General features: G+C 39.4%; 1 protein-coding gene across 17 annotated transcripts in view; it reads right to left on the reverse strand.

Annotated features, from left to right (window-relative positions):
* The window catches only part of RREB1 (ras responsive element binding protein 1), a 171,848-nt gene that overhangs the window by 21,202 nt on the left and 123,380 nt on the right, over window positions 1–27,266 (reverse strand). For all 17 annotated transcript variants that reach the window (XM_087961270.1, XM_087961257.1, XM_087961259.1 and 14 more), the window contains 4 exons: window positions 15,613–15,757; window positions 14,442–14,578; window positions 6,614–6,803; window positions 3,744–6,435 (listed from right to left, as the gene is read on the reverse strand). In XM_087961270.1, the coding sequence (XP_087817396.1) occupies window positions 3,744–6,435; window positions 6,614–6,803; window positions 14,442–14,578; window positions 15,613–15,757 (3,164 nt within the window). The remainder of the gene's footprint in view (window positions 1–3,743; window positions 6,436–6,613; window positions 6,804–14,441; window positions 14,579–15,612; window positions 15,758–27,266) is intronic.

Raw genomic sequence — 27,266 nt, forward strand, 5'->3', positions numbered from 1 at the left:
TCATTGCAGTGTGAGATTTTAGGAATGTTTTCCAAGTTTGAATTTGTCATCTTCCTCCTCCCTGCCCCATTCTGCTGCACAAGCAAATGAATCAACACTGAGAAATAGATGATCATAACCACAGTGGAGTCAATGGCTGTGTGGTAGACATGGAGAGCTTGCTCTGATTTATTCATCATTACACCAACATTATAAGAAAAAAAATAGACACAAATAAAAAGAAACAGTGTAATTAAATTGATGGAGGGAAAGTCAATGCACTGTATTTTGTCGTAATTGTATGAAATCCTAGCTTCAGTGAGTAGCGGTTAATACTGAAGTTACCACAGGAATGACGTAAATATATGGCAGTACCAATTCATTCATAAATTGTACATATTATCAAGATTTGGTTGATATGTAGTATGGACAGCCTCTTCCCTTCATCAGACAAACGTTCTTCTGAATGTTCTGGTCCTTTGGCATGAACATTGAATTTTATACCTGATGGTTGTTATTAATATTTTTTGAGGGGTGGGACTTTTGAAAAAGAGGAAAAATCAGACAAAGCAAACATTTACATGGAGCTCCAGGAGGGATTATTTGCAAAGCCCAAACGAGGGATTCACACTATTCTTAAACCTGCTATTTCAGCGTTGACCCAGCTGAATGAATTCTCACCAGGGAATAAGTTTGCTAAGCATTGCTATACCCAAGTTCTCCTAATTTGAATGGTATTAATAGATTCAGCATATTATAGTAACATCTAATTTACAGAACATATTGACAGAATCAATTCGATTCAGATTCTTTCCAAATGCTCAACGCCTACTGTTATGCATTCTACACCTTTTATTAGCAATACTGTCCATAATTATCAAATGTATGTCTCATCACAGTCTATATGCTCACCAGGTTACAACAAAAAGATAGTTATGAAAAATAGCTTCACTCATGAACAATAAACTGTTCTTATTTCCCTTCCTTCGCTACACTGCATCCCAGAGGGTGTCTGAGAAAGTCTACTAATAATTAGCCCTTTCAATGCATGTGGAAGTATGAACGATGGGATTTTTTTTTTAAGTGACAAAGCCACTCAACAAGTTCTAGGCAATAAGTCCAAACAATGAGTTAAATCAACAAAGAGATTATTCGGGGAGACTGTACTAAAGTTTTTAAAGATGACCTGGGTCTACTCTGAGTTCAATAGTAAAGACTAAATTAGCAGAAGTTATCATCTGAGCAGGCAACCCAAAGACAATGGCTGCTATTAAACTGAACCTTTTTTTATTCAGCCTTTAAGCAAAGCCAAACACCAGAAATAGTGAAGCCACATTTTTCAATGAAAAGGCTAAGACATTTGGTTAACATGGTTCATCTCATTCAGGAGTAAGCAGCTACTTTGAGTCAAAGACTGTTAATTGTCTTGGCTTGATTTCAATTTTGGAATTTTGCCTTTTGTGCCGCTACTGGTGACAATTATTTTAGGACTATTCTTCTGTTGCTGTTACCCAACACTAAACTCTTGCCTGTCTTGCAAATAGGTTCAATTCCTTCCTGTAGATTCTATCCTTTCCCGATGACAGCACCATAAAAGGAAACAAGATTGGCGAAGAGACTAATCCTGTGATTCCCTCATTTGAGACAAAGCAAGCACCTATACTGGGTGCTTAAGCAGGCCAACTGCTTTGGCTGCACCACATAGCTGTCCTTGAAAATGGTGGGAGAAATACTACGTATGAGCAATGCATTTTAATAATTAATCACCGTCTTCAATGCCAATCTGTTGCCCTTTTTTTATTTGCAAACTTCAGCAGCCTAGTCAATCCGCAAGTGCTCCTGTTGCATCTAACACTGAATGCTCTAAAATATCAAAACAGAAAACAGAATTCAGGATTAATAAGATGAGGGAATATATTTAAGATGGCAAGATAAGAAGTACGGAGGAGGGATAGGTAGGAAAAGGCATAACATAATTCATACAGCTAACAAACAGCATTTGCCAGCAATATATGAATCGTAGGAATTTTAAGGACATTATTTATGTGCAAACAGATTTTTTTTGGGGGGGGGGGGAAGCTAGTTAGCGTATTTTTCACACATTCTTAACCACAATAGTGATTTTTTTTTCTTTTACCAAAGCCAAAAGTAATGAAGAAAGATCCGTATCTTAGAATTTGGAAGCTAAGTTTAAATAAACAAAAAGTTCTGATGCAATTTATAAAAAGAGAGATCCATATAAAGAAAGACACAAAAGTAAGTAGACGTGTGTCTCTTTCCCCCTTTCTTCTACGCTTAAGGAGAGCCAATAGAAAGGCATTTTTTCTGTGGCTTTCAATTCAAGAATTGGATACATCAAAACCAGAGCTTGCTAGTCATTGAGAGTGAGCAAATTTTAGATATTCTACACGGGGAAGAAAGATCTTTTTAGTAATTTTCTGCAAACATCATAGATATTAAAAATTAATGCCAATTTTGCCAGCAGTTTCTTTAGAACAGGGGTGGGGAAAGATGGCCCTTTATGACTTGTGGACTTCAACTCCCAGAATTCCTGAGCCATGAAAAGCAACTTCTAATGAAGGCGATGAAGACAGGAGAAGCAGAAAGAAGCAGCACTCTGGCTGTTATTGTTATTCCAAATGCTGTTCAATATTTTTTCTTGTTTCCACTGTATTAAAATGTAGGAGGAAGCAATGTTTGAGCCTCGCAAATGGAAAAACTGATAAGGGAAACAAATCTGACAGCAGGAAAGCAGACAATGTACTCTTCCCTTCTGCTCTTTCTTTCCTCCCAATCTATTTAACCCAACCTTTCCTCTCCTGGCTTTTCCCAACTTGGATCCTCCTATTGGGCATATACTTCCCATTATCTCTAACCCGTGATGAAACCCAAGATACGGAGTGGATGAGAGTCAAAACCTTATAGCTACTCTAGTTGACAGGGTAGGAGAATTAAGTCAGAAATCCTCACCTATCTATCATTTTAAAAAGATCCTAACTTAGGGCACAGCAAAACTACTTCTGCAACACTGCGAGACCTTCCAGTTTTGCCTTTTATCAGGGGGGGAAAAAATCCTTATACTCAGAGCAGTAGTTGGAGGTTAAGAGATTAAGTTGCCACAGTAGAGTTTGGCATTGTAGCCCTGAGTCTTGGGTTCTCCCACCCACAATACACTCTACCCTGCTTGGCTGTCGCATGCTCAAAATAGAAAACTGGGCTGTAAATCAGGATTTGATCGTACAAGTACAAGGGTCAACCCTCCAGCATGAGGTCAACTGCTGCTAATCCATGCAAATAGTGGGGAGCGGGAGCGTGTTGTCTGGTTGATGGTGTGTAGTTCAATTAATTCTGCTGCTGCTCTATAATGTTTGAAGTTATGTACATTTTTTCATCACCAGGCTGTGCTTCATTTTTCTTTCTATTTCTTTTAACTGTTAGCCACTCAGAGTCATGTATAAGGGATGGACGGCTGCATAAATTTACCAAATTAAATTACTGGTGCACAAATACAGTGCACAGTCATACACTTCCCAATTAAAAAAAAAGAAAAACCAGGATGTCCCCAGAATGGCGCAGTAGAAGGCAAACTTATCAATACACTAAAGCTGGCAGATTTTCCTGGCAATTCCTTTTGGATGTGATGAATGAATGATGCTGTTCTCTCTAGATCCCTCCCGGTCACTCAATTAAGATTCCTGTGAGTGTATCCTGCCCCTCCCTAACTCCTCCTCCTCCCCCCAGCCATTTTTTAAGAGATTTCTTACCTGTATGAGTGAGCAAGTGCCTCTGCAAAGAACTTGCCCAGGGGAAAACTCTAGGGCAGTGGGGGCACTTGATTTTCTGAATGCAGTTGGAGTAGGCATTTCGCTTTCCATGCAGGAGTTTGTCTTCAACAACCTCTCTCTCTTCCTCGCTAGCTCCATTTTTATCAGCCGCTTCTTTAAAGTCTGCCGTCGTCGTCGATTGTAGAAATGTGCTAAATTTATTGGTGTCTGTGGTTGCCAGCATTTTCTCTATGCTGGCAAACTCCCCACTGGATTCCAAGTCCAGACCGCTGCTTGCTTTGGGCTTGTTTTTTGTGCCTTTCTTTCTGCCTCTTTTCTTCACCGATCCAGACGTCGAGGATTTCTGGGACCCCGTCGGACTGCTGGTGCTCTTCGTTAAGTCACTGGGTGTGTTGGTATCTGTCTGGACGGTGGCTGGGAGAGTTGCTTTAGGGCTGGGGCTTCCTAACTTTTCAGAGGTGGTGGAGCTGCCAACAGCCACCTTGGGGACAGCGTCTGCCACTTCTGCTTTGAGCAAAGCTGGGGCAGAAGCCACAGACGAAATAATCTGGGCAATGGAAGCGAGGGGTGGCAGCTCTTTAGTTGCGAGAGGTTTTGGCAAGAGAAGCGGCGGTTTGGGCCTCAAAGGCCGCAGCAAAACCGAGTTGCCCAAGACGCCTGGAGAAATTATGGGGACAGTCAAATGAAGTGGCCCCTTCAGTGGTTGGGAATGTCTGAGAGCTGAGTTTTCCAGGTTGCCATTAGCTGGAGGAGACGGCAGACAGCCTTGGAGTTTCTCGTCATGGCCATCATGGAGCTCTTGCTTCTTATCCTCACTCACGCTACCTTCATCCCTGTCCCTTTTTGGAGCCTTGGGAATTGACAGATCAATGGGCTCCATGGAGCTGTCATAGAGAGAGGACCCAAACGGGTTCTCTTGCTTGACCAGTACAGAATTCAGAGTTTTGTTCTTTTGTGAGAAATCTAAAGGCTCGTCAAAATCCATTGAGAAGTTATTTGCCGTTTCAAGTTTGATCGATGCATGAGAGGGAGCTCCCCTTAAAAAGCCATTCTGCGATTCCAGGAAAGGCGACACAGATTTGCAATCCAGATAAGTGCTTTCTTCCAGTAACACAGGGTCAGGCTGGCTTTCCGGGGGAGTGCAGTCCACGGCCAGCACATAGCTCTCAATCTCCCGTTCCTGGATGTGCAAATGCTGCTTGAGGATATGATGAATGCAGTTCCGCTTGGCTGAGAAGGCAGTGCCGCACTCCTTACATTCAAATGGCTTCTTCTTCTGGCAGCTGCTGTGGGTCCTCATGTGGACACGGAGGGCACGGTAATGTTTAAGGTCCTCCCCGCAGAATTTGCACACGGTGTCTGGGGAGCAGAAAGCATCGACCATCTCGGCTGCATTGCTGGCCACATACTCAATATTCTTCTCGATGTCCTTCCTGGTTGTTTTGAGGTGTTTCTTGCGCAGGTGCCTCTCGCAGTTGGCTTTCACTGTGAAAGGGTAGTGGCAGATCTTGCAGATGTACGGCCTCTCCCCACTGTGCGTCCTCAAATGCCGGATGAGTGCTGCCTTGTCGGCTGCGATGTAGTCGCAGATGTTACACTGATAAGGGGAGATACCTAAGTGAGAACGGATATGAGCTCTTAAGACTCCGGAGAACGGGAACACCTGCTCACAAAAACGGCACGGATACAAAACTTTCCTCATAGCTGGGGTTTTCTTGTTTGCGGATCCAGTCATGATGGCCTTGAAGTCTCGCTCGGTCACCTCCTGTTTTATTTTTGTCTCCATTGTCAAAGGCAAAAGGGCTTCTATGATGGTGTCTTGTTCCAGCTGAGTTTTCATTTCATGCTGACCCAAAGATTCCGGCTTAGGAGAAGGACTGGAGTTTGTTCTGGATTTATTGTGTGCGATGGAAGAATCTGAAGTTGATTCTTGGTCTGAGGTTTTGACCATTCTGGGTGGTACTGGAGGAAGGCTTGGACTGATACATCCTGGTGAGGCTTGCTGAGTGTTGACCAACGGAGGTGGCGTTGAACTTGCTACAACGGTCCTAGGGGCTACCAATGGCTTTGGCTTCAGTGGAGGCATATGTTTGAATATGGATGAGAAATGAGATGCCTTAGGCAGCGGTGGGAGGCTGATCTGTGGAGTCGCTGAGGAGGCCATCTTTAGGATCTGCTGGATATCAGCTAATTCACCAGAAATGGGTTTAACAACAGTGCTATTGTCAGGCTGGATTATGAAGCCTTTCTGGAAAGGCTGTAGTGAGAGTAGCTTCATATTTTCTTTTGTAGGGGGAAGGACTGAAAAGGGGCCTCCTACAGAAGCAGCCTCCAGAGGGGATAGGTTCAACTGGTTATCACTTCCAGGTCCCTGAGGTAGGTTATATTTCAGTGTTCGTAGCTGCATTTCTTGGACCTCATCATCTGGCACGAGCTCCTCCTGCTTGACAGATTCAATGTCTTTGGTATGCTGTAGCCCCAAGGATGCCATGTAAGCTTTTAGGTCTGTGTCCTCCGAGTGCAGGTTGTGCACTTCTCTTCCTTGATCGGTTGCATGGGTGTCTTTGTGCAGCTTGAGTGCCGAGAACATGGGGAATGCCTTGTTGCATATCTCACAGATATAGCGATGATAATCACTGGTGCATCTCCTCAGGTTTGTTTCACACCAAACCTAGGAGACATCACAAGAAAACACATGAGCATCAAAGTATCCACAAAACCCAAAGGGCAACAGCAGTCAGTTTTTGTGCCACTGAAATGGATTCTAAGAGACCCAGGCTCCAAATATTTAGTTCCCAATTAAGGAAGTATGGATATCACCCAAACAGCCAGGTGAAATGGACAAATACCTGAGAAATGCGAGGAAATTTCCTACAAGAAAAGTCCGTGAAGCCCAAATCATGGAAGCCGGCAGGAATTGAAGGATTGTTCTGAATGTAAGGCTTTCCAGTTGAGTCCTTTGGAAGTTGTTTATGAATAACTGCATTATGCCGCAACAAACCCCGGTGTGTGCGGAAGTTAATACAGCAGACATCACACCTAGAGGGGAGGAAAAGGGCACAATTATTTGTGAGAAAGATACATAATCACACCATCAGTATCAGTCCAAACAGAACCCTGTTTCTTACCATTCTCTTTCCTTGTGAAATCATAATGGAAAACCAGATGCTAAAAAGTTCCTATAATCAAGGCAAGTAACTGTTGCTTCTGGATAACCAAAATGATCGTCTCCCAACAGGGTTTGTTGGCTTTGACTTAACATGACATGTGAATCTATCTGTAATTCATGGCACGCATGGTTTATGATGGTGAGGTTCAGTCAGAGCTCCCCAGGCTATAAGTCCTGTCAAACTTTGAGTATGACACTCAGAACGACTCTAGAAGTGGTCACCAAATTCTGAAGTTTATATGACGTAGGGTGCAAATTGTTAAAGAAATCGGGAGAAATCACGGTAACTGTATGCATCATGTCAATTAACTTACAATTAATTTTAATTTGTTTTAATTTAAAATATGGATTTTAGCCTTGACCTCCACCCAAGTATTGCTCCTGCATCTGTTAAATTCAATTGTTTTAATGGTGCAATGCTTTAAGTGAATCCAATCACATCACGTCAGAAAACAGCATTCTAAACTCAACACCTGTTGCCATGATTGCAGATGGAAACTTGAAGTCACAGTAGCAGAGCGAGAAGTAGTCACCCAAAAACATCAACCAGACACACTTCATTTCAACACACGGCTCCTCCCAAGACCTCCCACTTATTCTCTGGCACCTTGTTTCTACATTTCCCCCGAAAAACAATAAAGGTCATTGTGAGTGGACTCCAAAGGCATGAAAGATGAAAACAAGCAATATAGTCTTTGGGCTTTTAAGGGCTCTCCTGCGAATCCCAGTTGGGAGCATCAAACAGCTGGAACGAGGCCATTACAGAGAAAAGAACAATAAACTATGGAACAGCAGCTAGCTAGAGGAAGATAGCAAACCACTGGCCAAAATATTAGCCAATTATCCTCTCCACTGATAGAAATACACTGAACAAATTGTAAAAAAAGAGCTCTCACTTTCACGCTAATGCTCAAATTAACCAAGGAAAAATAACTACAAACTCATCCCAAATACAACACTTCAGCTTTGCAAATACATCCACAGAAATCTTAATTCAGGATGACTTTTCAAATTACTTGTTTAATTCTCCCCAAATATCCGTATCGAAGTACTGCGTCTAACAATGGGTTCACTGACATTCAGATTTCACTTTGAGCAATGAAATATCTCTGTTGCCTCTAAGAATATCGACAAATTAGCTTAAATGCAGTTTGATGGAACTTTATGATCCTATTCCCAGTAAGAATCAATGTAATACTAAATGCAATAAAGGCCAGGAAATATAAACAATTTTGTACAGAGTTCTGTTATTAATTCTTGCAATCGATGTGAAAAGGATATAATTAAAACCAGGCTATTCATAAGCATTTATGAACAGCATTTTAAAGGACCAATTTTGAGCCTCTTTATTGAATTTTAAAGAAGTACCTTTTTATACAGAAGTTGGCTGTGTCAATGGAAAAAAACATATAATACCTTGAACATAATCATATCAAAAAACAGAGAAAAGGTTGCAATCTTAATGTGAACACCTCACACATAAGGTCAAGCTAAATACAGATAGAATGGTTACATAAAGCAGAGATTGAAACAGACAGAGGGATTTAAAGTAGAATGACTAACAAGAGTGACAACTAAAGCTGCTGTACTAGCAAGGCATTTTTCCAGCTGTTCTTCAGGGACAATTTGATGTAAGCTATGATATCAACATCAGAAAACTAACATTTTTAGTTATTTGCAAACAGAACTTAACTTCCACTGCTTTTTCAAAAACAGCAAAAAAAAATCAAGTAGTCCAACAAGAGTCAGATATATGTAACAGCATATTTACATGTACACAAAACGTAAATTCCCTTGCAACAGGCATTCCAACAGGATTTTGCAAATAATGTACAAGATTACATTTTAAAGCCTTTGTGTCAGCTACCGCATAAAAAGAATATTCAAAAAGGACTTGAATTCTCTGAGTCTGTTGCTATTTCTGTTGTCAAAGGAAGGCATTCTGTTGCACATGCAGAGGTATTTTTATTATCCATCTCCCTCCCCCCTTCCCAAGAGTCACAAATGAAAGAAGGAACTGATCCTAATAAAGGACAACACAATTCTCAGATTATTTCCACTTTAATTCCAAATTAATAACTTCTAAGTGGACAAATTTATTAAAGATCTAGTTAAATCAAAAGCAACAGAGAAGTGCTTCACTTTTTCTTGAAATGTGCCAAATGTTAGTACTTGGTGCATGCAATACTTTAGGCCCAAACTGTTTTGTTTTGTTTTGTTTAATAAAAAAAGACTCCCAGCTTTTAGCCATGGGGAGAAAAAGCTGTAAATCTGAACTGTACATAATTGTTTACATTAACCAACACTGAGGCAGAAGTTTCTTGAACATCGCAAAAATTATTTTCTGAACCCCCAAATGCCCCTTTGCTTCTACTTTAAGAAGAGATTGGCAGAATTCTAAAACAGCTTTGAAGTTAAAAGCACTAAGTAGCAAATGACTTAGTCGCTGTTGAAAAGATTTCAATGTCCACCTTTATTAGATGTGCACTGGTTTATGTCCCTGTTAACATTAGTAGTTCGCCACACTGATTGCCTTTCAGGACAACCCCCAGCCCAGTCTTTTGCCCAGAAGTCTCTGAGAAATGGGATCAAACAGCTGCATTAATCCCCAGTTACTGGCACTAGAGGAGCTGGCATTAATACTAAAGGGAAAAGAGCCAAGGGTGAAAATCTGACCAACAGATAGTGGGACAAGACAACTGTTATTCAACAGCTTATAAACACAATCAGGAGCTTTTAGCTGCAAGAAAAGAGGTTCTATACTATGATGGGACTCAATTAATTCCCCAGTATATCATGCCAGCTGCTGTATGGAAATAATATTGCTCACCCTGCCCAACAGGTTTGCTGTTTCTTCTAGAAGAACACTCCATGCACAAGTTTAGGTTGCAACCAGGAAGCTCTGGTAACTTCTCAGAGCACACTGGAATTTTCATATTAAGATTCCCATTCTGGCTTTCAGCTAAAGTGAAAGTAGAGCCTCCCAGGGAAAGGTTTGATAATGGTCAAGGAAGAAATTGACAATTAAAGCATGAGGAGCAGCTGAGAGGAGACTAAGCAAGTTTATACAAGTTTAGAATTTGTGGAGGACAGAACAGGGAGGAGACAGGGCAGGAGGTATAAATTGAAGAAAAGGAGTCAATATTTGCTAATAAAAGTAATAAACAGAAAGTAAACATATGTCAGAGACTTAGCTGTTCACTTCGCAGGCTTACGTGTTCATAAAAATCTGGCCCCATTCAGATCTAAAAGCTCTTATTCATCAAAGTTGGTTCTTCTCTCTCTCTTTGCCTAATTGTATTCAAAAGTGTAGTTGATTGTAAAATCTCTGATTATTCACATCATATTTTCAGCACCAAACCTTCAAGAAGCAGAATAGGATAAAATGATCTAACCCTATCCCCTCAGGTATTTTCCTAGCAACCATAATATCTAAACCAAGCTTTGACACATACTTAGCCCTTTTCCCTTTTAAACTCAGGTAGACATTTAGGGCCATACATTACAGAACTTAATGTGAAGGGATACCACCTTTCAGTGCACACAGTTACTTCCAGTTCCCCAATCTCGCATCACAAACACAAAGCAATAAAGACAGGGATCCTGCAGAGGTTTACCTTCAGTTGGTTTTAAAAAAATACATTTCAAGAATTATGTGCAATGCTATATACCCCAACATTCCACCAAACACTGGTTTACTGTGAGTCAGGCATTGTTTTTCATTCTTAGAGAGCTATGACGTAGAAAACGGGCAGATAGGAAGACGGACAGAAACCTAAGAACCATGGTAGGCTGGCTGTCAAGGAAAGGCAAAATAAGAATGAAACCAGTATCAGGTACAAACCTCCAATCAACTGCCCAAAAATGAAACTATCTTGTATTTTTGTTCAGTTGTCACCAACAGGAGGGTTTGCATTCGCCTAAGCAACTTTGAAAAGCAGAATGAAGGAGCTGGATTGACAGTTGAGACTGACAGAAAGACAGACAGGGAACACCTATTTAAGTAGAATAGTTTCCGACTGCAACCTGGGGTACCTCTCAGAACTTGCTGAGGGACTTGGTCAAGCTTTTTTGTATTAAATTCCAGAAATCCAGAAGGGGTGAAGTACCAGGTAATGGAAGATGAAAATGAAAATCCAAGGAATTACAGAACATCCAGCCCTGATGCCTGGGAAGATTATAAAGCAGACCACAAAGAGAATGATCTTGGTGTGCTTTAAAAAACAATGTTAACAATTACCAGAAGTCAACATGGGCTTGCTAGCAACAACAACCAATCTTACTTTACCAGACTGCTCTAGACAAATCTTAGTTTCAGCAAAGCATTTAATAAACTGTCTCATGTCATACTGTCTAACAGACTAGTAAAAGGCACACGAAATCACATGAAACAAACTCGATCATATAGGTGGGTTTGAAAATCATACTTAAAGAGCAGTTCTTCATCAAATGAGCGGAGTGTTAAAATTTGATCATGGGCCCTGAATTCTTGAACGTGGTTTTATTAAGGAATTGGATGAAGTAAAGCAAATACTTATCCAATTTGCAAATGACACAAAAGTGGAAGGGATGCCTAACACCCTAAGAAGACAAAAATACAATTTAGAAATGAGCTTGATAAGCTGGGAAAAAGGCTGAAAAGTTGAGCTTTTTAAAAGACAAATCTAAAAGTAATGCATGTAGAAGCCTGAAATAGTCTGAACAGGATAGAGTACCAAGTTAAGCAATATTAGGTGTGGAGACGTTTTCTGAGTAGCAGATGGCTGAAAAATCAGTATGACTCAGCAGTGTGAGATGGAGAAAGAAAGAGAGAGGGAGGGAGGGAGGGAGGGAGGGAGAGAGGAGAGGGAGAGGGAGAGGGAGAGGGAGAGAGAGAGAGAGAGAGAGAGAGAGAGAGAGAGAGAGAGAGAGAGAGAGAGAGAGAGAGAGAGAGAGAAGCAACTGATCAATTGATGTGTAATTTCCAAACCACAGGAGAAAATACTTCTAACATTGGTCAGATCTCACTTTGAGTTTCCAGATGCCGGCACTGCACTTTAAAGAGCATTCAATGAAATTGAAATAGGTTCAGAGAAAGCAACAAGGATGAACAGGAAAGAAGAATATGGTAATCCAAAAACCGATCTTGTTCTATGCAACATCCTTTTAGGTAAAAATGAGTTCAAATTTCACCTTAGCCATGAAAGCCAGCTGGTGATTTTGGGCCAGTCACTCTCTCTCTCTCAGTCAACCCACCTCACAGGGCTGTTGTTAGGGGGAAAATAGGAGGGAGAAAATGTACGGGAGCTCTGTGTGTGTGTGTGTGTGTGTGTGTAAATGAAATTTAGGAGGCTACCTAAAAGGATGTCACACAGAAGAAAATCAATACTTAATCTCCATTGCTTAAAAAAAATTCAACAATACATAATAATGGATTTAAATTGAAGGGAAATTCCAACTGAATGTTAGGAAAAAAAAAACTTTTTTATTGCCATATGAAGTTTAACAATGAAACGAATTACCCCAAAAGTGATAAGTCCCTCTTTGCTGGATATGCTAAAAACACTTACGCAGAATGGTCTTAGTGGCTTTAATCTTGATTCTATGATTTAAAATCCTCATTCATCATTACTTTATGAGTAACTCAGTTTTGCTACTGCTGAAAGCTGTTGAATGCTGAGGGCAAGTAACATTTATATCTTCGGTAGGAAAACCAAACCAGGCATGGGGCAGTTTCAGAGGAGGAAAAAAAAAAAAAAAACCAACATGTGAAAGACTGCTTGTTTTTTTCCCTATTGGCCATGTGGCATTTCCTAGTTCAGCTAATTATATCATGCTCCTATATAAATGCACCGAAATAGCTGGAGCCCTGCTGGCTGGCCTGACTGAAGAGAAAACTAGAGTCTTAACTAAATCCTAGCAGGAGGGAAACCAGGATGAAAAGGGCAGTGTTGTGCCTACCTTCTAGTGGCGATGATGATGGTCCCTAGAAGACATCAGTCAGAGATGCCTCTGCCCTAACTAGCCAGTGTGGCTAGCTTCAGGTTGTTTCAATAGGACAAGAGTCTAGACATGAAGAGTAAATTCTAGGGTAAGCACCTCATTTGCAGCCCATTGTCAGTGCCACGAAGGACCCTATTATTTTGCATACAGACACACACATAGCACTCATGGAGAGGGCTGCCCTTAGCTGTAATTATTGCAAATGCATACTTTAAAAGTGTCACATCTTCTAAAGCAAAGTGTCTCGTCAAAAGAGGCTTCCTTCCACCGCCCCAAAAGACAAGTCTCTCACCTAATCAATGCATGTGTTTTGAGATTTACATTTACATTCAAAATGCAGTGGTGCATTGCTCACTCGCCAAGTATCAGACTGATCAACCCCTTCCTATTCACTTGCTAATTTGACAGTAGCAGAATGGGATTGAATCCACCTGGTCAACTGACAGCCTCTCTTTGCAGAGTTTTCAAAGGCAAGACTAACAGCCACTTCTCAGACTTTATTGATTTGCACAATAATCCTGCGTGCACTTAAATCCCAAGGACTTATTATGCCAAAAATATTTCAGGAGGCTTCATAGAACGATGCAATTAAAAATAAATTATGACGTACTTGCTATCCCTTCAACGTTAGATTTAGTTTGCCAATACTGCTGATCTATTTCATGTCATTAACATTATCAAAATTACATTAGGCACATCAATGGACTAAATTAAACTGTATGGCACTTTCAAATGTGAGAATTTGTTGTTGTTAAAAGCCAACTTAACCAAACAAAAAAACCCCTAGAAAGTGGAAACTTAGAATTATATAATGTTACAAGTGATCAAGTTCACATTCCATGCTAAATCAAACAGAGTAACAGAACACAATTACCAGGTTCACATAACAGCTTAGGCACAAACTGCTAAATTATAACGTGTGACAGGTTGGTTCATATGGCCTGCTAAAAGAACAGCCAAGTTCTTACAACATCTGAACTTCACACTGCCCAACCTCATTTTTTAGCACAATCTATTGTGCTATGGGAACTCAAAGTCTCTGAGTGCCACAAAGAGACTTATTGAGAGACACATCTTAGACCTGTCTCTCAACTACTGATTGATACTCTATGCTAGATTAATTCCCAGCCTTGCACCACACTATAATTTGAGTGCAAACAGTATCATGTAGATTAGAGAACAGAAAATGAGAACAGATTAGTACATTCATGGGAGACCTGATTGCACAAAGATCACACCATCCATACCACAGTTTCCCAAACTTGGCAAACTGTAAGATGTATGGGCTTCCAGAATTCTCCAAGGCCAAAATTTTGCCTCCCAAGATGTATTTTATTTTGTCACGAAGATAGTAAAAGTAATGGTAACAGCCATGAGGCCTCATAATTATGCTTAAAAATGCCCGCAGAGCCCATTTCATTAGAAACAGGTCCCTTTAGAGTTCAAACGTGTCTCAGGTTTGCTACATGTGACATCAGCATGAAATATCTTGTGTTTCACAAACTATCTCATGGCTCTATTCTTACCTCAATGAGGTATCTGGATGTACTTCCATGTGGGTTTCCAGCCCATACTTGCAAGAGAATTCTTTGAAACAGACTGGACATCGATAAATTTCATCAGCCCTTTTTTCACTTTCGCCATTTTGTGGTTCCTCCACAACCTGTTCATGGTTTTAAAAAAAGAAGAAATTTTCAAACCCAGGCTGCAATTCAAGTAACAATTTTTGAAAGCAATATATTTCAGCTGGTAAATAATTCACTGCTTTATCCCTTGGCTAAATGTTACAAAAAGGGACTTACTCTATATGGACCAATAAGGATAAACTCCAAAATTAACCAGGAATTTCTTTTTGTATTTGGAAATCCATTAAAAAAAGTCCTCCACATTATGAAATGTGAATATTTCCTTACAAAGCAATTTTATTTAACCAGCCCTTTTGACTTGTTTGGATATTTCTATCATTCTACTCCAACTTATCCCTTTAAGAGATACTCCACATTACACAGAATATGAACATATGGAGGAAATTACTTCATTTCTCTAAGTTATCAGGCAAAACAACTGGATCACAATCAATCGTCACTCACTCCAAACAAATCTAGTGTAGGAATGAAATTATTCCAAATAATAATAATAAGTACAAAGAATCAAAATGCAGAACTCAAAACATTGTTTGAAGTTGCCATGTTGACAGAGGTGGTTTTCACTAATATTTTACCATGAATCTTTGGAGATAATCCAAAGTTATACTGTTTTATACACTATCATTTATTTAACATCAGTCCTTTAGGTAAATAATGGAGATCAGCATAGATAAATAGACATCTTCATAACATCTTCTGTTGCCTGGGAACTACAGGAGCTGGAGAAAAGCCCACAACGTTTTTATTTCTTGTCCTGACTAGTTACTTTGTTAAGTACAAGTCTTTATCCAAAATACTGCATAATACTTTCATAAGAAGTATGCACAACTTCTAAAGCAGAGGTCTCCAAACTTGGCAACTTTAAGGCTTGTGGACTTCAACTCCCAGTATTCCCCAGCCATGGAGTTGAAGTCCACAAGTCTTAAAGTTGCCAAGTTTGGGGAGGGGGCTATTCTAAAGCTCTATTATATGTTGCCTTCTTTCCCTTTTTAAATGATTTAACTGAATTCATAAGTTGCAGGATTTTTTATTTTTTTTTTGGCTAGAGGACCTTCTTTGCTGGACTCTGCTCTTCCTTCTCGGCCTCGGTCTCAGGACTGAATTTTCGTTTGGTGGACAAGCGCCTGCGTTTCAGTGGAGAGGCAGGGGTTGTACTTGTGGCACCCGTTGCATCCTTCTCGTGGATTTTCATATGTCTAAAGTCAGGTGGGAAGAGAGTGAGAAGGCAAAAAAAAAAAAAGAAGAAGAAGACGACGATGACGTTGATTACAGGTTCTGAACTGGAAAGAAGTTCTCATCAAAGTTATACTTGCAAAGAAGCCAATTTCTTGTTTAAGGAAACTCAATCATAATAAGAGTTGATTCTTTTTTTTTAATATGCTAGCTACTAAGCTTTTCAACAGAGGACACAGTGGCTCAGTGGCTAAGACGCTGAGCTTGTCAATCAGAAAAGTCGGCAGTTCAGCGGTTCGAATCCCTAGTACCACGTAACAGAGTGAACTCCTGTTACTTGTCTCAGCTTCTGCCAACCTAGCAGTTCGAAAGCATGTAAAAATGCAAGTAGAAAAATAGGCACCACTTTGGTGGGAAGGTAACAGCACTCCGTGCGCCTTCGGCATTTAGTCATGCTGGCCACATAACCACAGAGACGTCTTCGGACAGCGCTGTCTCTTCAGCTTTGTAACAGAGATAAGCACCTCCCCCAGTGCTGGAAACGACTAGCACGCATGTGCAGGGGAACCTTTACCTCTTTAAGCTTTTCAACATTAATTTAAGATATCAGAAGTATACAAAAGAGCCCATTATCTGACAAGCCCAAGACAACAAAAGTGCTTTGGGGCTAGCTAGAGAGAGGCCACATTTTCCAACTACCACTCCTAAGAGAGCCACCAGTATCTTTAATCCTTCACGATCTGAAAGTGTTTTATTCTGAGCCCTCATTTCAGAACACACGACCAGTCAGTGCAAAACCCACAGCTGTTAACTGACTCACTAAAGCATCTTTTCCCCTGTTTTAACTTCCCCATTTTTTAACCATGTGTCAAGTCATTTGTCCCAGAAACTGAGGTGCAAGAGGAGAAACATTTGGTCAAGGTGGTTGTTGGTATGTTGTCTCATACAGTCCGAGTTGATGAAAGCTTGTTCCACTATGGCTCCGTGGGATGTCCAAAAATATTTTTAGCATGCTAAAATTCTAGGTTTCCACTGAGGCAAATGGAAATATTCATGCTAACAAGGGAGCAGCAAACAAACAAACAAACAAAACCCAAACAACTCCAGGCTGCATTTGGTAAAGTACAATCAGCTCAGCAATAATGACTAAGCAAATCCAGATTCATGCAAACAATACAGTGAGCTGCTTACTTTTCATGAAATCTATTCTGTACAGCCATGGGCTGGTTCTTCTGGGACATAGTGGTACTGATTTAATAAATAAACAGTGCAACTGATAAAGCAAGTTCAGAATTCATAGGCAGTCTTAAACTGAAAAATTATTAGTAATTATTATTACTACAAACTTATAATTATTAGGGACATACATTTAAACCAGGAGGGAAAAACAATCCATTTCAAAATTATGTCAGCAGAATTATCCATTTGTCATTTTTGAAAAACTTATGTGTAATAAACAAGAGAAACTCCTTATTCCAAATGCGTAGCTCCAGTTTCCCAGAACTAAAGGAGATTGAAGGGACTTAACAGAACCAACTAAGGAAGTGGGAGGGTGGGACTACTATAGGAAAAGAGGGGGGGGGGACTTGGAAGAGGGTAATTGAGGGTAGGGATATAATTGAACTTTCCACCTGGACCCAAATCTGATTATATGGGATGATGAAAAAATAGACAAAACTGGACATTCAACCAAACTGACCAAGATCAAAAGAGAACTAATCATCTCTACAGCTAGATTTTCTCATGGAAAGTTTCACCTGGTTAACTAGCACAGGCTCCAACAATTAACTAAGTAACAGCAAAGAGAAAAATTCAGATGATAAAGAGATAATATCATTTAATCCTATTAGGAATACAGAAGAGAAGGCTATTCACTTAAGTATATTATTGACATTTAAGAAAATTATCTATTTCCATATTTGAGATTTATTCTGCAAGGCATGAACTGTTCTTTCTTTCTTTCTTTCTTTCTTTCTTTCTTTCTTTCTTTCTTTCTTTCTTTCTTTCTTTCTTTCTTTCTTTCTTTCTTTCTTCAAAAATATATAATACATCTGCTGTAAACCAGTCTCCCCACCCCCTATCCCACCCCTGCTGGCTTTAGATTTGTACTTACAACTAAATTTATTTATAATTTTGGCAAGTTATTTTTTTTCTTTCAAATACGGAAGAAATTAATTGATCAGCAATACCTGAGTAAAGTACAAAAAGATAATTAAAGTACAAACAGCATAAAACATGGCATTTTTCTTGCTCCTTCATTCTTAAATAATACGTTTTAGATGATGTTCCACTTCTTCAGACTTGACAAGCAGCATACAAAACCCACAAACAACTGAAATATTTTAGTTGCTGAAGTGGCCATGGTAATATACCTAAAAAGGCACTATAATTAAAGAGTATGTACCTATGTATGTTTTTAATTGGTGTAATCATTTTTATGTAATGACAAATGAAAATTAACATTTTCTGAAGAAATTCAGGAGAAGGAGTTAGAAAATACGACTTAAATGAAATCAAAATGCATTCCGATGCTCATCAAGTCCAATTAAACTCAAAGGGATTTACTTCGGAACAGAAATTTATAGAATTATGTTTGCTCTTCTATAGTTTTCATGTTTGCTCTTCTCTTTTCACAGAAAGCCTGAATCCCAATATAGACACAATTTAATTCATTTCCAGTGGGACAGCAGTGTTAGTATCTCACAGCACTTTAAATATGAACCAATAAAAGATGAATAATTCTGTTAAGACATTCTGATTAATGTTGCCATGTTACCTCAAACACTACTGAAATATATTGTGTGAACTCTAGCACTCTGGGTATAGCTCATTCTGAAGCCAGTCTAACACCAACATTGTTTCATTTAAGTGCTGACTGAAAATATTAATTTTAATTCTAACCAGTGAGTTCAGATCAACTTGAAGTCACCATCAACTTGCAGTATATTAGTTGTCTAGGCAATACTGTGATGTTATTGCTTTTATCATAGTTTGTTTTTACGTGTTTATTATTGTAGCATTCCAGCATCTACTTAAATTGTGATGTAAATATTTAATATACAAATTAATTATTGCCTGAGAAACAGAGATGATCCTGTTTATCTAAATTTGTATGCTCAGGGAGTAATAAATGAACATGGTTTTTCAGGAAACCCAGCCTTATACTAATTTCAAATGCAAGAATTTGAATCTGAGTGCATAAAACAGGACTATACATTTGGGGGTGAGGGCAAAGGCCTTTACCTTTTGAGTGACATGTTGGATGGAGGCAATTAAAAGCAAAAAAAAAAGGCATTTTATTTTATTGATTTAACGCAGAGTAAATTTCCAATATATTTAATAACAGTTCAGGGGGGGCTCTTGGAATTTTATTCAAAGCTTTTTGTAGGTTTATGTAACCCCAAAGTCTGTATTCATCCACTTGGTATTAAAACTACTTATTATCACAGGAAAGATACTCCAAAATAAAATAGTCATGTTTGTCAAGTATATTAGAAATACATAACAATACAAATAATTTACAGAAGCACATCTCAATTGAACTTCTATAAATTATGTAACAAAAACAAGGTTCTACATTTAGGCAAGAAAAACCAAATGGGACCTAGGTGGGACCTGGCTCAACAGTAGCAACTACGAGAGAGATCTTGGGAGTCCTAGTGGACAATCACTTAAATATCAGCCAGCAATGTATTACAGCTGCTAAAAAAGCCAATGTAGTCCTAGGCTGCATCAAGAGAGACAGAATCAAGATCTGGTACCACTTTATAATGCCTTGGTAAGACCACACTTGGAATATTGCATCCAGTTTTGATTGTCACAATATAAAAAAGATATTGAGATGCTAGAAAAAGTGCAGAGAAGACCAACAAAAACAATTAGGGAACTGGAGGCTAAACCATATGAAGAAATTCGGTATGTCTAGTTTAATGAAAAGAAGGACTAAGGGTAACATGATAACAGTGTTCCAATATTTGAGAGGCTGCCACAAAGAAGAGGGAGTCAACCTATTATCCAAAACACCTGAAGGCAGGACAAGAAGCAATTGATGGAAACTAATCAGGGAAAGAACCAACTTAGAACTAAGGAGAAATTTCCTGACAGTTAGAACAATTAAATCAGTGGAACAGCTTACCTCCAAAAGTTATAGGGGTTCCAACACTGGAGGTTTTTAAGAAGAGATTGGACAACTATTTGTCTAAAATGGTATAGGGTCTCTTGCTTGATTGGATTAGAAGACCTCCAAGGTCCCTTGCAACTCTATTATTCTGTTAATTCATCACATATAAACTTAAAGCAAACATTTCTTGCTTTTCCATCTCTGCCCTTAGCATAACATATGTGTATGCTTTCCATACAAAGCACAAAACTTTGTATAATAAAAAACAAGTAATAAGTAGAATTTTCTACAGTTCTGAATAGAGACAAACTTATTAAAAGTTGATGGAAATACCAGGAAGTTCCCCCATCTCTACCAGGAAATCTGAATAAAAACACTTGTCGCTTTGAAATAATTCTTGTGGTAATAGTCATCTTATTTTAAAGTCATCTTACGAGTTTCATATAAACCAAAGGTGTGACCACTTTGGAGGTTATTGTTCACATGCAAGTTTATCACATCTGTCAAACCAGAAGAAAGGCCCTGCTGAATCAACCCAAAGACCTATTTAACCCAGTATCCTGTTTCCATACTGGCCCACTAGAGGCCTATGATGTCTACCAGCAGGACATATATACAAGAGTATTCTCCCAAAGGAGTTTGCAGCAATTATGCTGAAAAACATATTGTCTTAAAAGGTCAGGAGTAATACAGCTATTATGACTAGCCGCCATTGATAAATTTATCCTTCATGAATCTTTCACCAAATCATTATTTCTACTTCTGCGCATATATTTTAATACTAAGAACTTAGTACACTTGTTTATTATGAGGTAAAGCAGTTGCTGTTCTCAACTGCTCATCTTCAAACCAGCTCCTTGTGTGGGAAACGAGAGAAAAATTATCTTTAGCCCTCACCCCCAAATTCCCTCTCCCTGTTCTCTTCTGACCATAACTGCTAAAACCAGCACTATTTCTTGCCATTTTAAAACTGTGTTAATAATCATGTCACCGTTAAAAATAAAAGAAAAATAAAACTCTCTCCCCGCCCAATTGCGTACCCACTTAGCAGTCCCAAACCTTCAAAAGAATTATTCACCTATGTCTGAGAGCTTTTGTAACAGAGTATTAAATCATACCCAAATCATTCTGATTTTCTAGCAGGACAGGAAGTTCTCAGCTTACAAGCATTTGTTTAGTGACTGTTCAAAGTTACAAAGGCACTGGAAAAAGAGACTATTTTTAAAGTCTATTTTTCAGACTTATGACCCCCATGGTCACATGATTAAAATTTTGGAGGTTGGCAAATGGTATATATTTATGACGGTTGCAGTGTCCAGAGATCATGTGGTCATCTTTTGCAATCTTCTGACAGGCAGTCTATGGGGAAGTCAGATTTACTTAATAACCGTGGTAGTAACTTAACAAATGCACTGATTCACTTAACTCTGTGGCAAAAGATAGTAAAAACGAGGCAAAATTTGTTTAACTATAGAAATTTTAGCCTCAATTATGGGCGTACGTCGAGGTCTACCCATCAGAAGTCATAGTCATGGAAACTTCTTTTCTTAGAACATAAGCGCCGCTGTGGCGTAGTAGTTAAAATGCTGCATTCTGCTGACTGCCAGCATTTCAGCAGTTTGAATCTCACCAGATTCAAGGTTGACTCAGCCTTCCATCCTTCCCAGGTCGGTAAAATGTGGACCCAGATGGTTGGGGGCAATATGCTGATTCTGTAAATTGCTTAGACAGGGCTGTAAAGCTCTGTGAAGCAGTATATAAGTCTAAGTGCTATTGTTATAACAAACCAGAAGAGTATATGAGACTTTGCATATGAGGAGAAGGGAAGTGAGTGGCAAGAACATTTTACAGCATGTCTCTAGAAAACCAAAATGTGTAGCAAGTACCTCATGAGTTTAAGTGTTCAGATTTGGGGATGGAGTGCTGTTTTACACAGTCAATCTACTAGGATTTCCTGATTCATCCTTTTAGCAAACAAGGCATTTTCCAACTTCTTTACTGCACTTTACCACACCCTACAATGAAAAAGCACCCTAATCATCTTCCTTCAGGGCTTCCAGGTGAAAGGAGAACCTGATGATTACACAATACACACACACACACACACAAAATACTGGTATTCTTTCTTAAAATAAACTCTAGTCTTTGAATTTTGGGTTTAAGAGAATGAGCTAAGTATTCTTGCTTTGGCTCATAATTAATGGGAGTTGGAAATAAAACAAATGTCCCCAAATTAGAAAGAAAATGACTTTTGAGTGAGAAAGCCTAAACGTACACCACCACCCCTAAAGTGCTGCTGTTAAGTAAAAGCTGTTGGTTAAAATAATGATAGCCCCCAAAAATATTATTCAGATTTTTGGTTTTGATTGTAAATGCTGTATTTCTTTGGGGCTAACTTACACATCAGTTCAGGAGAGAACTGATAGAATCAAGCATCCTTCTATTTCTGCTGGCCATTGACATAAGGGAGCCTGTCCTTTGTGCAGCTGCCACAGAGCAATCTTTCTAACCTTGGTGATTTCAGATGTGTAGCCTTCGATTCCCAGAATTCCCCAGCCAGCATAATTATAGCCAAGAATTTCAGGAATTGAATTTTGAGTTCAACAGAATGAGCTAAGTATTCTTGCTTTGGCTCATAATTAATGCTCATGCAGGCTCAGGAATTCTGGGAGTTGAACTCTACAAGTCATAAAGGGGACATCGTTCCCTACCTCTGGCCTAAAGAGAGGGCACTGAGGAAGGCTAGGGCATAGAGGTTGGATATTTTGCTTGCACAGGACCAAGATAATCCTATAGAGCAGGGGTCCCCAACCGCCGGTCCGCGGACCGGTACCGGTCCGCGGAACAAGTCTTACCGGGCCGCTGGTTGCTGGGTGCCGCCATCTTTTTTTGGTAAAAAAGTGCTTCCGGTGAGCTTTTCCGGGTAAGAAAGCTCACCGAAGCACTTTTTCATCAAAAAGATGGCGCATGCCTCGGTGAGCTTTTCCGGGTAGAAAGCCATTTCTACCCGAAAAGCTCACCGGAGCGCTGCGCCGCCATTTTTTTGACGAAAAAGTGCTTCCGGTGAGGTCACCGGAAGCACTTTTTCGTCAAAAAGATGGCGGCACCCAGTTGATGCCGGTACCGGGCCGCGGCGCCCAGCTGATGCCGGTACCGGGCCGCGGCGTCAAAAAGGTTGGGGATCACTGCTATAGAGGAATCTGACACTTCAATTTGCAATGTTTACAGAAAATCCCTTTGTTCCCAATATTTATGGGGAATCCTAATGTTTGCTGAGTCAAAACTGCAATGCTGAAGCATTAAAAAAAAAAAAAGAGTCCATAGATCTGGGAAATTGCAGGAAATTTTACGTTTTTAAAAAAAAAAGCAAGCAGAGGAAAATAATCAATGCATGTCGACTTGCACATGATAAGCAGGGGAAAGGAGTACCGAATTGGTCCTAAGCAAAACTGTATTTCAAGCCCTCTCTCAAATGGAGATTTAAGCTGGAGGCTTCCTGGCCTCAATGGGCTGCAAAGCAAAAAGCCCAGATGACGTGGGGTAGAAACCAGTAAAGTCTCTACCTTGAAAGGTTTAAAACAGCAACACAAACACACACACACACACACACAATTCTCCATCCACATTTTGTTCAGTGGGAAGACTAAACTAAAATTTCCCCCACCAGAAAGCATTTTTCACATACTTTTTTCAACCCCAGAGAGGGAGTGGAAATGATGTGATGCCACCACTGAAGAGGACAAGATCTATTTGGGTAGCAGGATTATGTCCATAAGTGTAACATAGCTGCTTAGAGTTTAACTCAACAACAAAAAAGTTTCTTAAAATCATGCCACTAAAAAATAGTCACATACTTTAGTGATCAAGGAGCATGCAACCCTCTGGAAAAGGGCTCAGAAGTATTCTGGTGTTTTCTGATATTTCAGCAGGTTTTTGTTGGTTGTTTTTGTTGTTGTTTTCTGGTTTCCAGCTCACATGGTCTAGGTCTAGGACAGTATTTCTAAATTCTACCAAGCTTTCCATATACATTCCTTTTATGTTTGCTATTCTTTTTCTTAAAGGTTACACATTCTTGGAAAACAATTTATCAATCTTTGTGATGTACAAGTACACCTACTTTTGAGCTCACAAAATTGAATTCCCTGTTCTTTTAAAAACCAAGTAACACATTTGTCAATCAACTGTGTTAAGAATGGGTAACACAGTATATGCATAATTCTCTTGATGAAACTGTCAGCCAGCTCTGCCCTTATGCAGGATGCTCTATTGTTCTCATCGCTCCCCAATTAGCTGGCATTCTGCCATCAAGAACAGCTTTCTTTACTAGTTTGATTTGGACATCTTTCCCCTTTCCAGGTTTCACTCTTTTTTTTCTTCCGCTTATTTTACCTGCTGCAGCTTCTCTTTTACGTATCACCTTACGCAAACAGATGCAATCAAAGAATCCTTACAAATTTATAAAGACTCTTGTAGTTAAAAGATTTTATTGGTGGTGATGAGGGGGGAAAAAACCTGGCCAGCAGTCTACAGGTAGAAAGCAATTTTTACGAATGTTTATCACGGAAAGTACAACATTTGACAAGGGAAGGATGGAAAATTCAGTTGGCACACTCGTTTTGGTAGCTGTTGCCGTTTCACTTGGACACCATATGTCCCCCCTCTCACCAGCACCACCATATCCAACCGGTTCTGCTTTGGCATGCAAGAATGAGCAACTATCACAATGTACCTTTCTTGTCAGTTCTCTTTTAAACAAGACCAACAAACTGTCACCATTTTAAAAAACAACATTGACAACAAAGAAATATAGCATATGGAGTTGGAGCTAAACTGTCAATCGTTCTCTCATTGCATGCACTTGCCTCCACACTCTACAGCCCATGTGTTAGGCAGCTGGTTTTGATGTTCACAGGAGAGAGAATAAATTCAGTGTTCTGCCCAACAGCCTCTGTAAGCATTTAATGATAACTGTGCAGGAAGTGGTGAGATGGCCAGCAAGAATGAAGGATCTTTGGCATGCTTTGAATTGCTCGCTTGTTGCTTACAGAAACCTTCTGCACTGACACTACATCTGTTTAATGCGATTTGCTTATTAGCATGATATGTGGATGGGAGTGAAGAAATAATGAGCAGATTGTTCTATTGCAGGACATCAGAGTTTCAAAGCATGGCTTCTTGTTAGCTAACTCATTGCAAACTGTCCTTTCCTGTGTGGTAAGAACCAGAATATCTGGTTTTCTTGTGGTTTCCTCACTTATTCCTGGTTGATTTTTGTGCCTCAGCCAAGTCTTTAACCAACTCATACAAAGGCAAGACAAAAGTACCTTAAAATTACTACAGTCTATAGTCAAATGATTCACTCTTTTAGCAAATGGGCATTTAGTGAGAGAAATCATTCCCAACCCAATCCTTCTCAAAAGTGCTGGACTATCATTACTAACCATAAACTGAGACTTGTGACTGATGTCATCTAACATATCTAAAAGTTCCAAATATTTGCTTGATGCCATAAGCAACCTGCAGCAAGCGACTCTTTCCTTCCCAGACTGTCATTCCTACAATGATAATAAGCAATAGGCACTGGTAATACAGATGGCATTCATTCCCCACCTATCCATACCACTATAAAAAATAGGAAAAGTATTAGGGAAGGAATGATGTAATGACAGAAAGATGAAATAGTTCCATATAATATGTCTGTGCTCCCCCCGCCCCTGCAAATGTTCCCACTGATATTCCATATTATTTATCTCTCAGGGATGAATTTGAAGACAAAGGGAATATGATCTACTATAATTAGAAGGATCAAATTTATGAATCAAAGCATGTTTCCTTGGGGCAATGTTCTTTAAGCACATACAAATCAGCAGATTTTTACCAAACAGGCCTGCACCTAGAGTTTGAAATTGGATTTTAAAAAGCGGTGGAAAAATGCAAATCACAAAAATTATGCTGATGCTATATGACTAAAGTGCTGAAAAGGGAAAAGGACAACATACAAGGCTCTCAAGCACAGCGTATAATCTAAGAAATCTTAACTTTACAAACAACTGGGATAACTTAATAAGGAAAGTGCCAAAAGTAATCATAAACAACAGTTAACATACTTGTATATTTCACGCTAAAGGTAGTTTTGATGGTAATGTTGGATCAATCAGTGCAGTGTAATACTCAAGGTATTACATTATAGAATATCCAGAATATTCAAATGCCGATCTGATGACCCCTATCAAGTTGGCCAGCTCCTCTCTCTCCCCTCTACGAACCTGCATACTCATCATTAAGGAAAAGCATATAAAGGGTATAAAAAACAAACGAAATAGTAAATAAATTGGAGCATCAGTTGTAAATATGTTCAGACTACTGATGATAACTGGTGAATAACACAACCTTTTCCCCCAAAACGTCTTCTTTAAATGAGATCAGATGAAAAGCCATGACGAAAGTGAGTTTCTGAGAGGAAAAAACGAACCCCCAACCACCACCCAAAAAATGTCAGTAAACTGTCAAGCAAAACATGCTACTCTTAGAATAGGAATTTAGACTAGCTGGACTTGGTGGTTGTCTATTTAAAAAGGACCAGAGCATATTTGTGCATCTTTACTAGTGTGCTCAGCTTTTCATCTGAAATCAGCACCAGGCCTGCGAGCTTATCTCTACAACCTTGAAAACTATAAACTGACATTCTTAGGATTCTGATGAGAAGGGTCTGAAAGGAACACCAACTGCCTTGCGGCTATTTGCATGCTCTGTGCTTAGGTTTCGCGTACACATTCAAACGCCAAAATCATTTCGTTTTTATTCCATATTTGGTTTTTCCATTACTGCCTTCCCTGAAGCTACTTTAGCAAACACATACATAGTGGTATCATCACACACTTGCAAAGAATTAACATTCAGATGTAAGATCAAACCCCAATGCAGTATGGGCCAGAATGGAGCAATTTTGGGGGGAAAAAAGTAGTTTACACAACTGAAACTGTTAAAGGTGCAAGTAAAAGCTTGCACTGAAATAACAAAAGGCCAGTCCGTGCATGCTGTGATATCTCATGATGTCACACTACTCCCTACCCAGCACATACGGTTTTCTACATGCAAACAGATTTTTCCCATCTCTCAGATTGAATATGAAGATTCTGAGAAAATTCCCCTGTAAACAGGTCAGATGATTTTCTTAGCGTCTCAAGCAGTTAAAAGATTCAAGTAACCAACAAGTGAAAGATATCAGACATCACATCTAGGAATCTTTGAAAGGAGGTTATTTAAGTCCAGGAATTTCTCTAAGATAGGTAGTCCTCAACTTATGACCACAATTGAGCCCAGAATTTATGTTGTGAAGAGACATTTGCTATGTGAGTTTTGCCACCTTTCTTGCCACCGTTGTTAAGTGAATCGGGGCAGTTGTTAAATTA

The sequence above is a fragment of the Notechis scutatus genome, chromosome 3 (genome assembly GCF_049901735.1).
Source record: "Notechis scutatus isolate UNSWTSFEM ecotype Mainland chromosome 3, rNotScu1.2, whole genome shotgun sequence".
NCBI classification, from domain to species: domain Eukaryota; kingdom Metazoa; phylum Chordata; class Lepidosauria; order Squamata; family Elapidae; genus Notechis; species Notechis scutatus.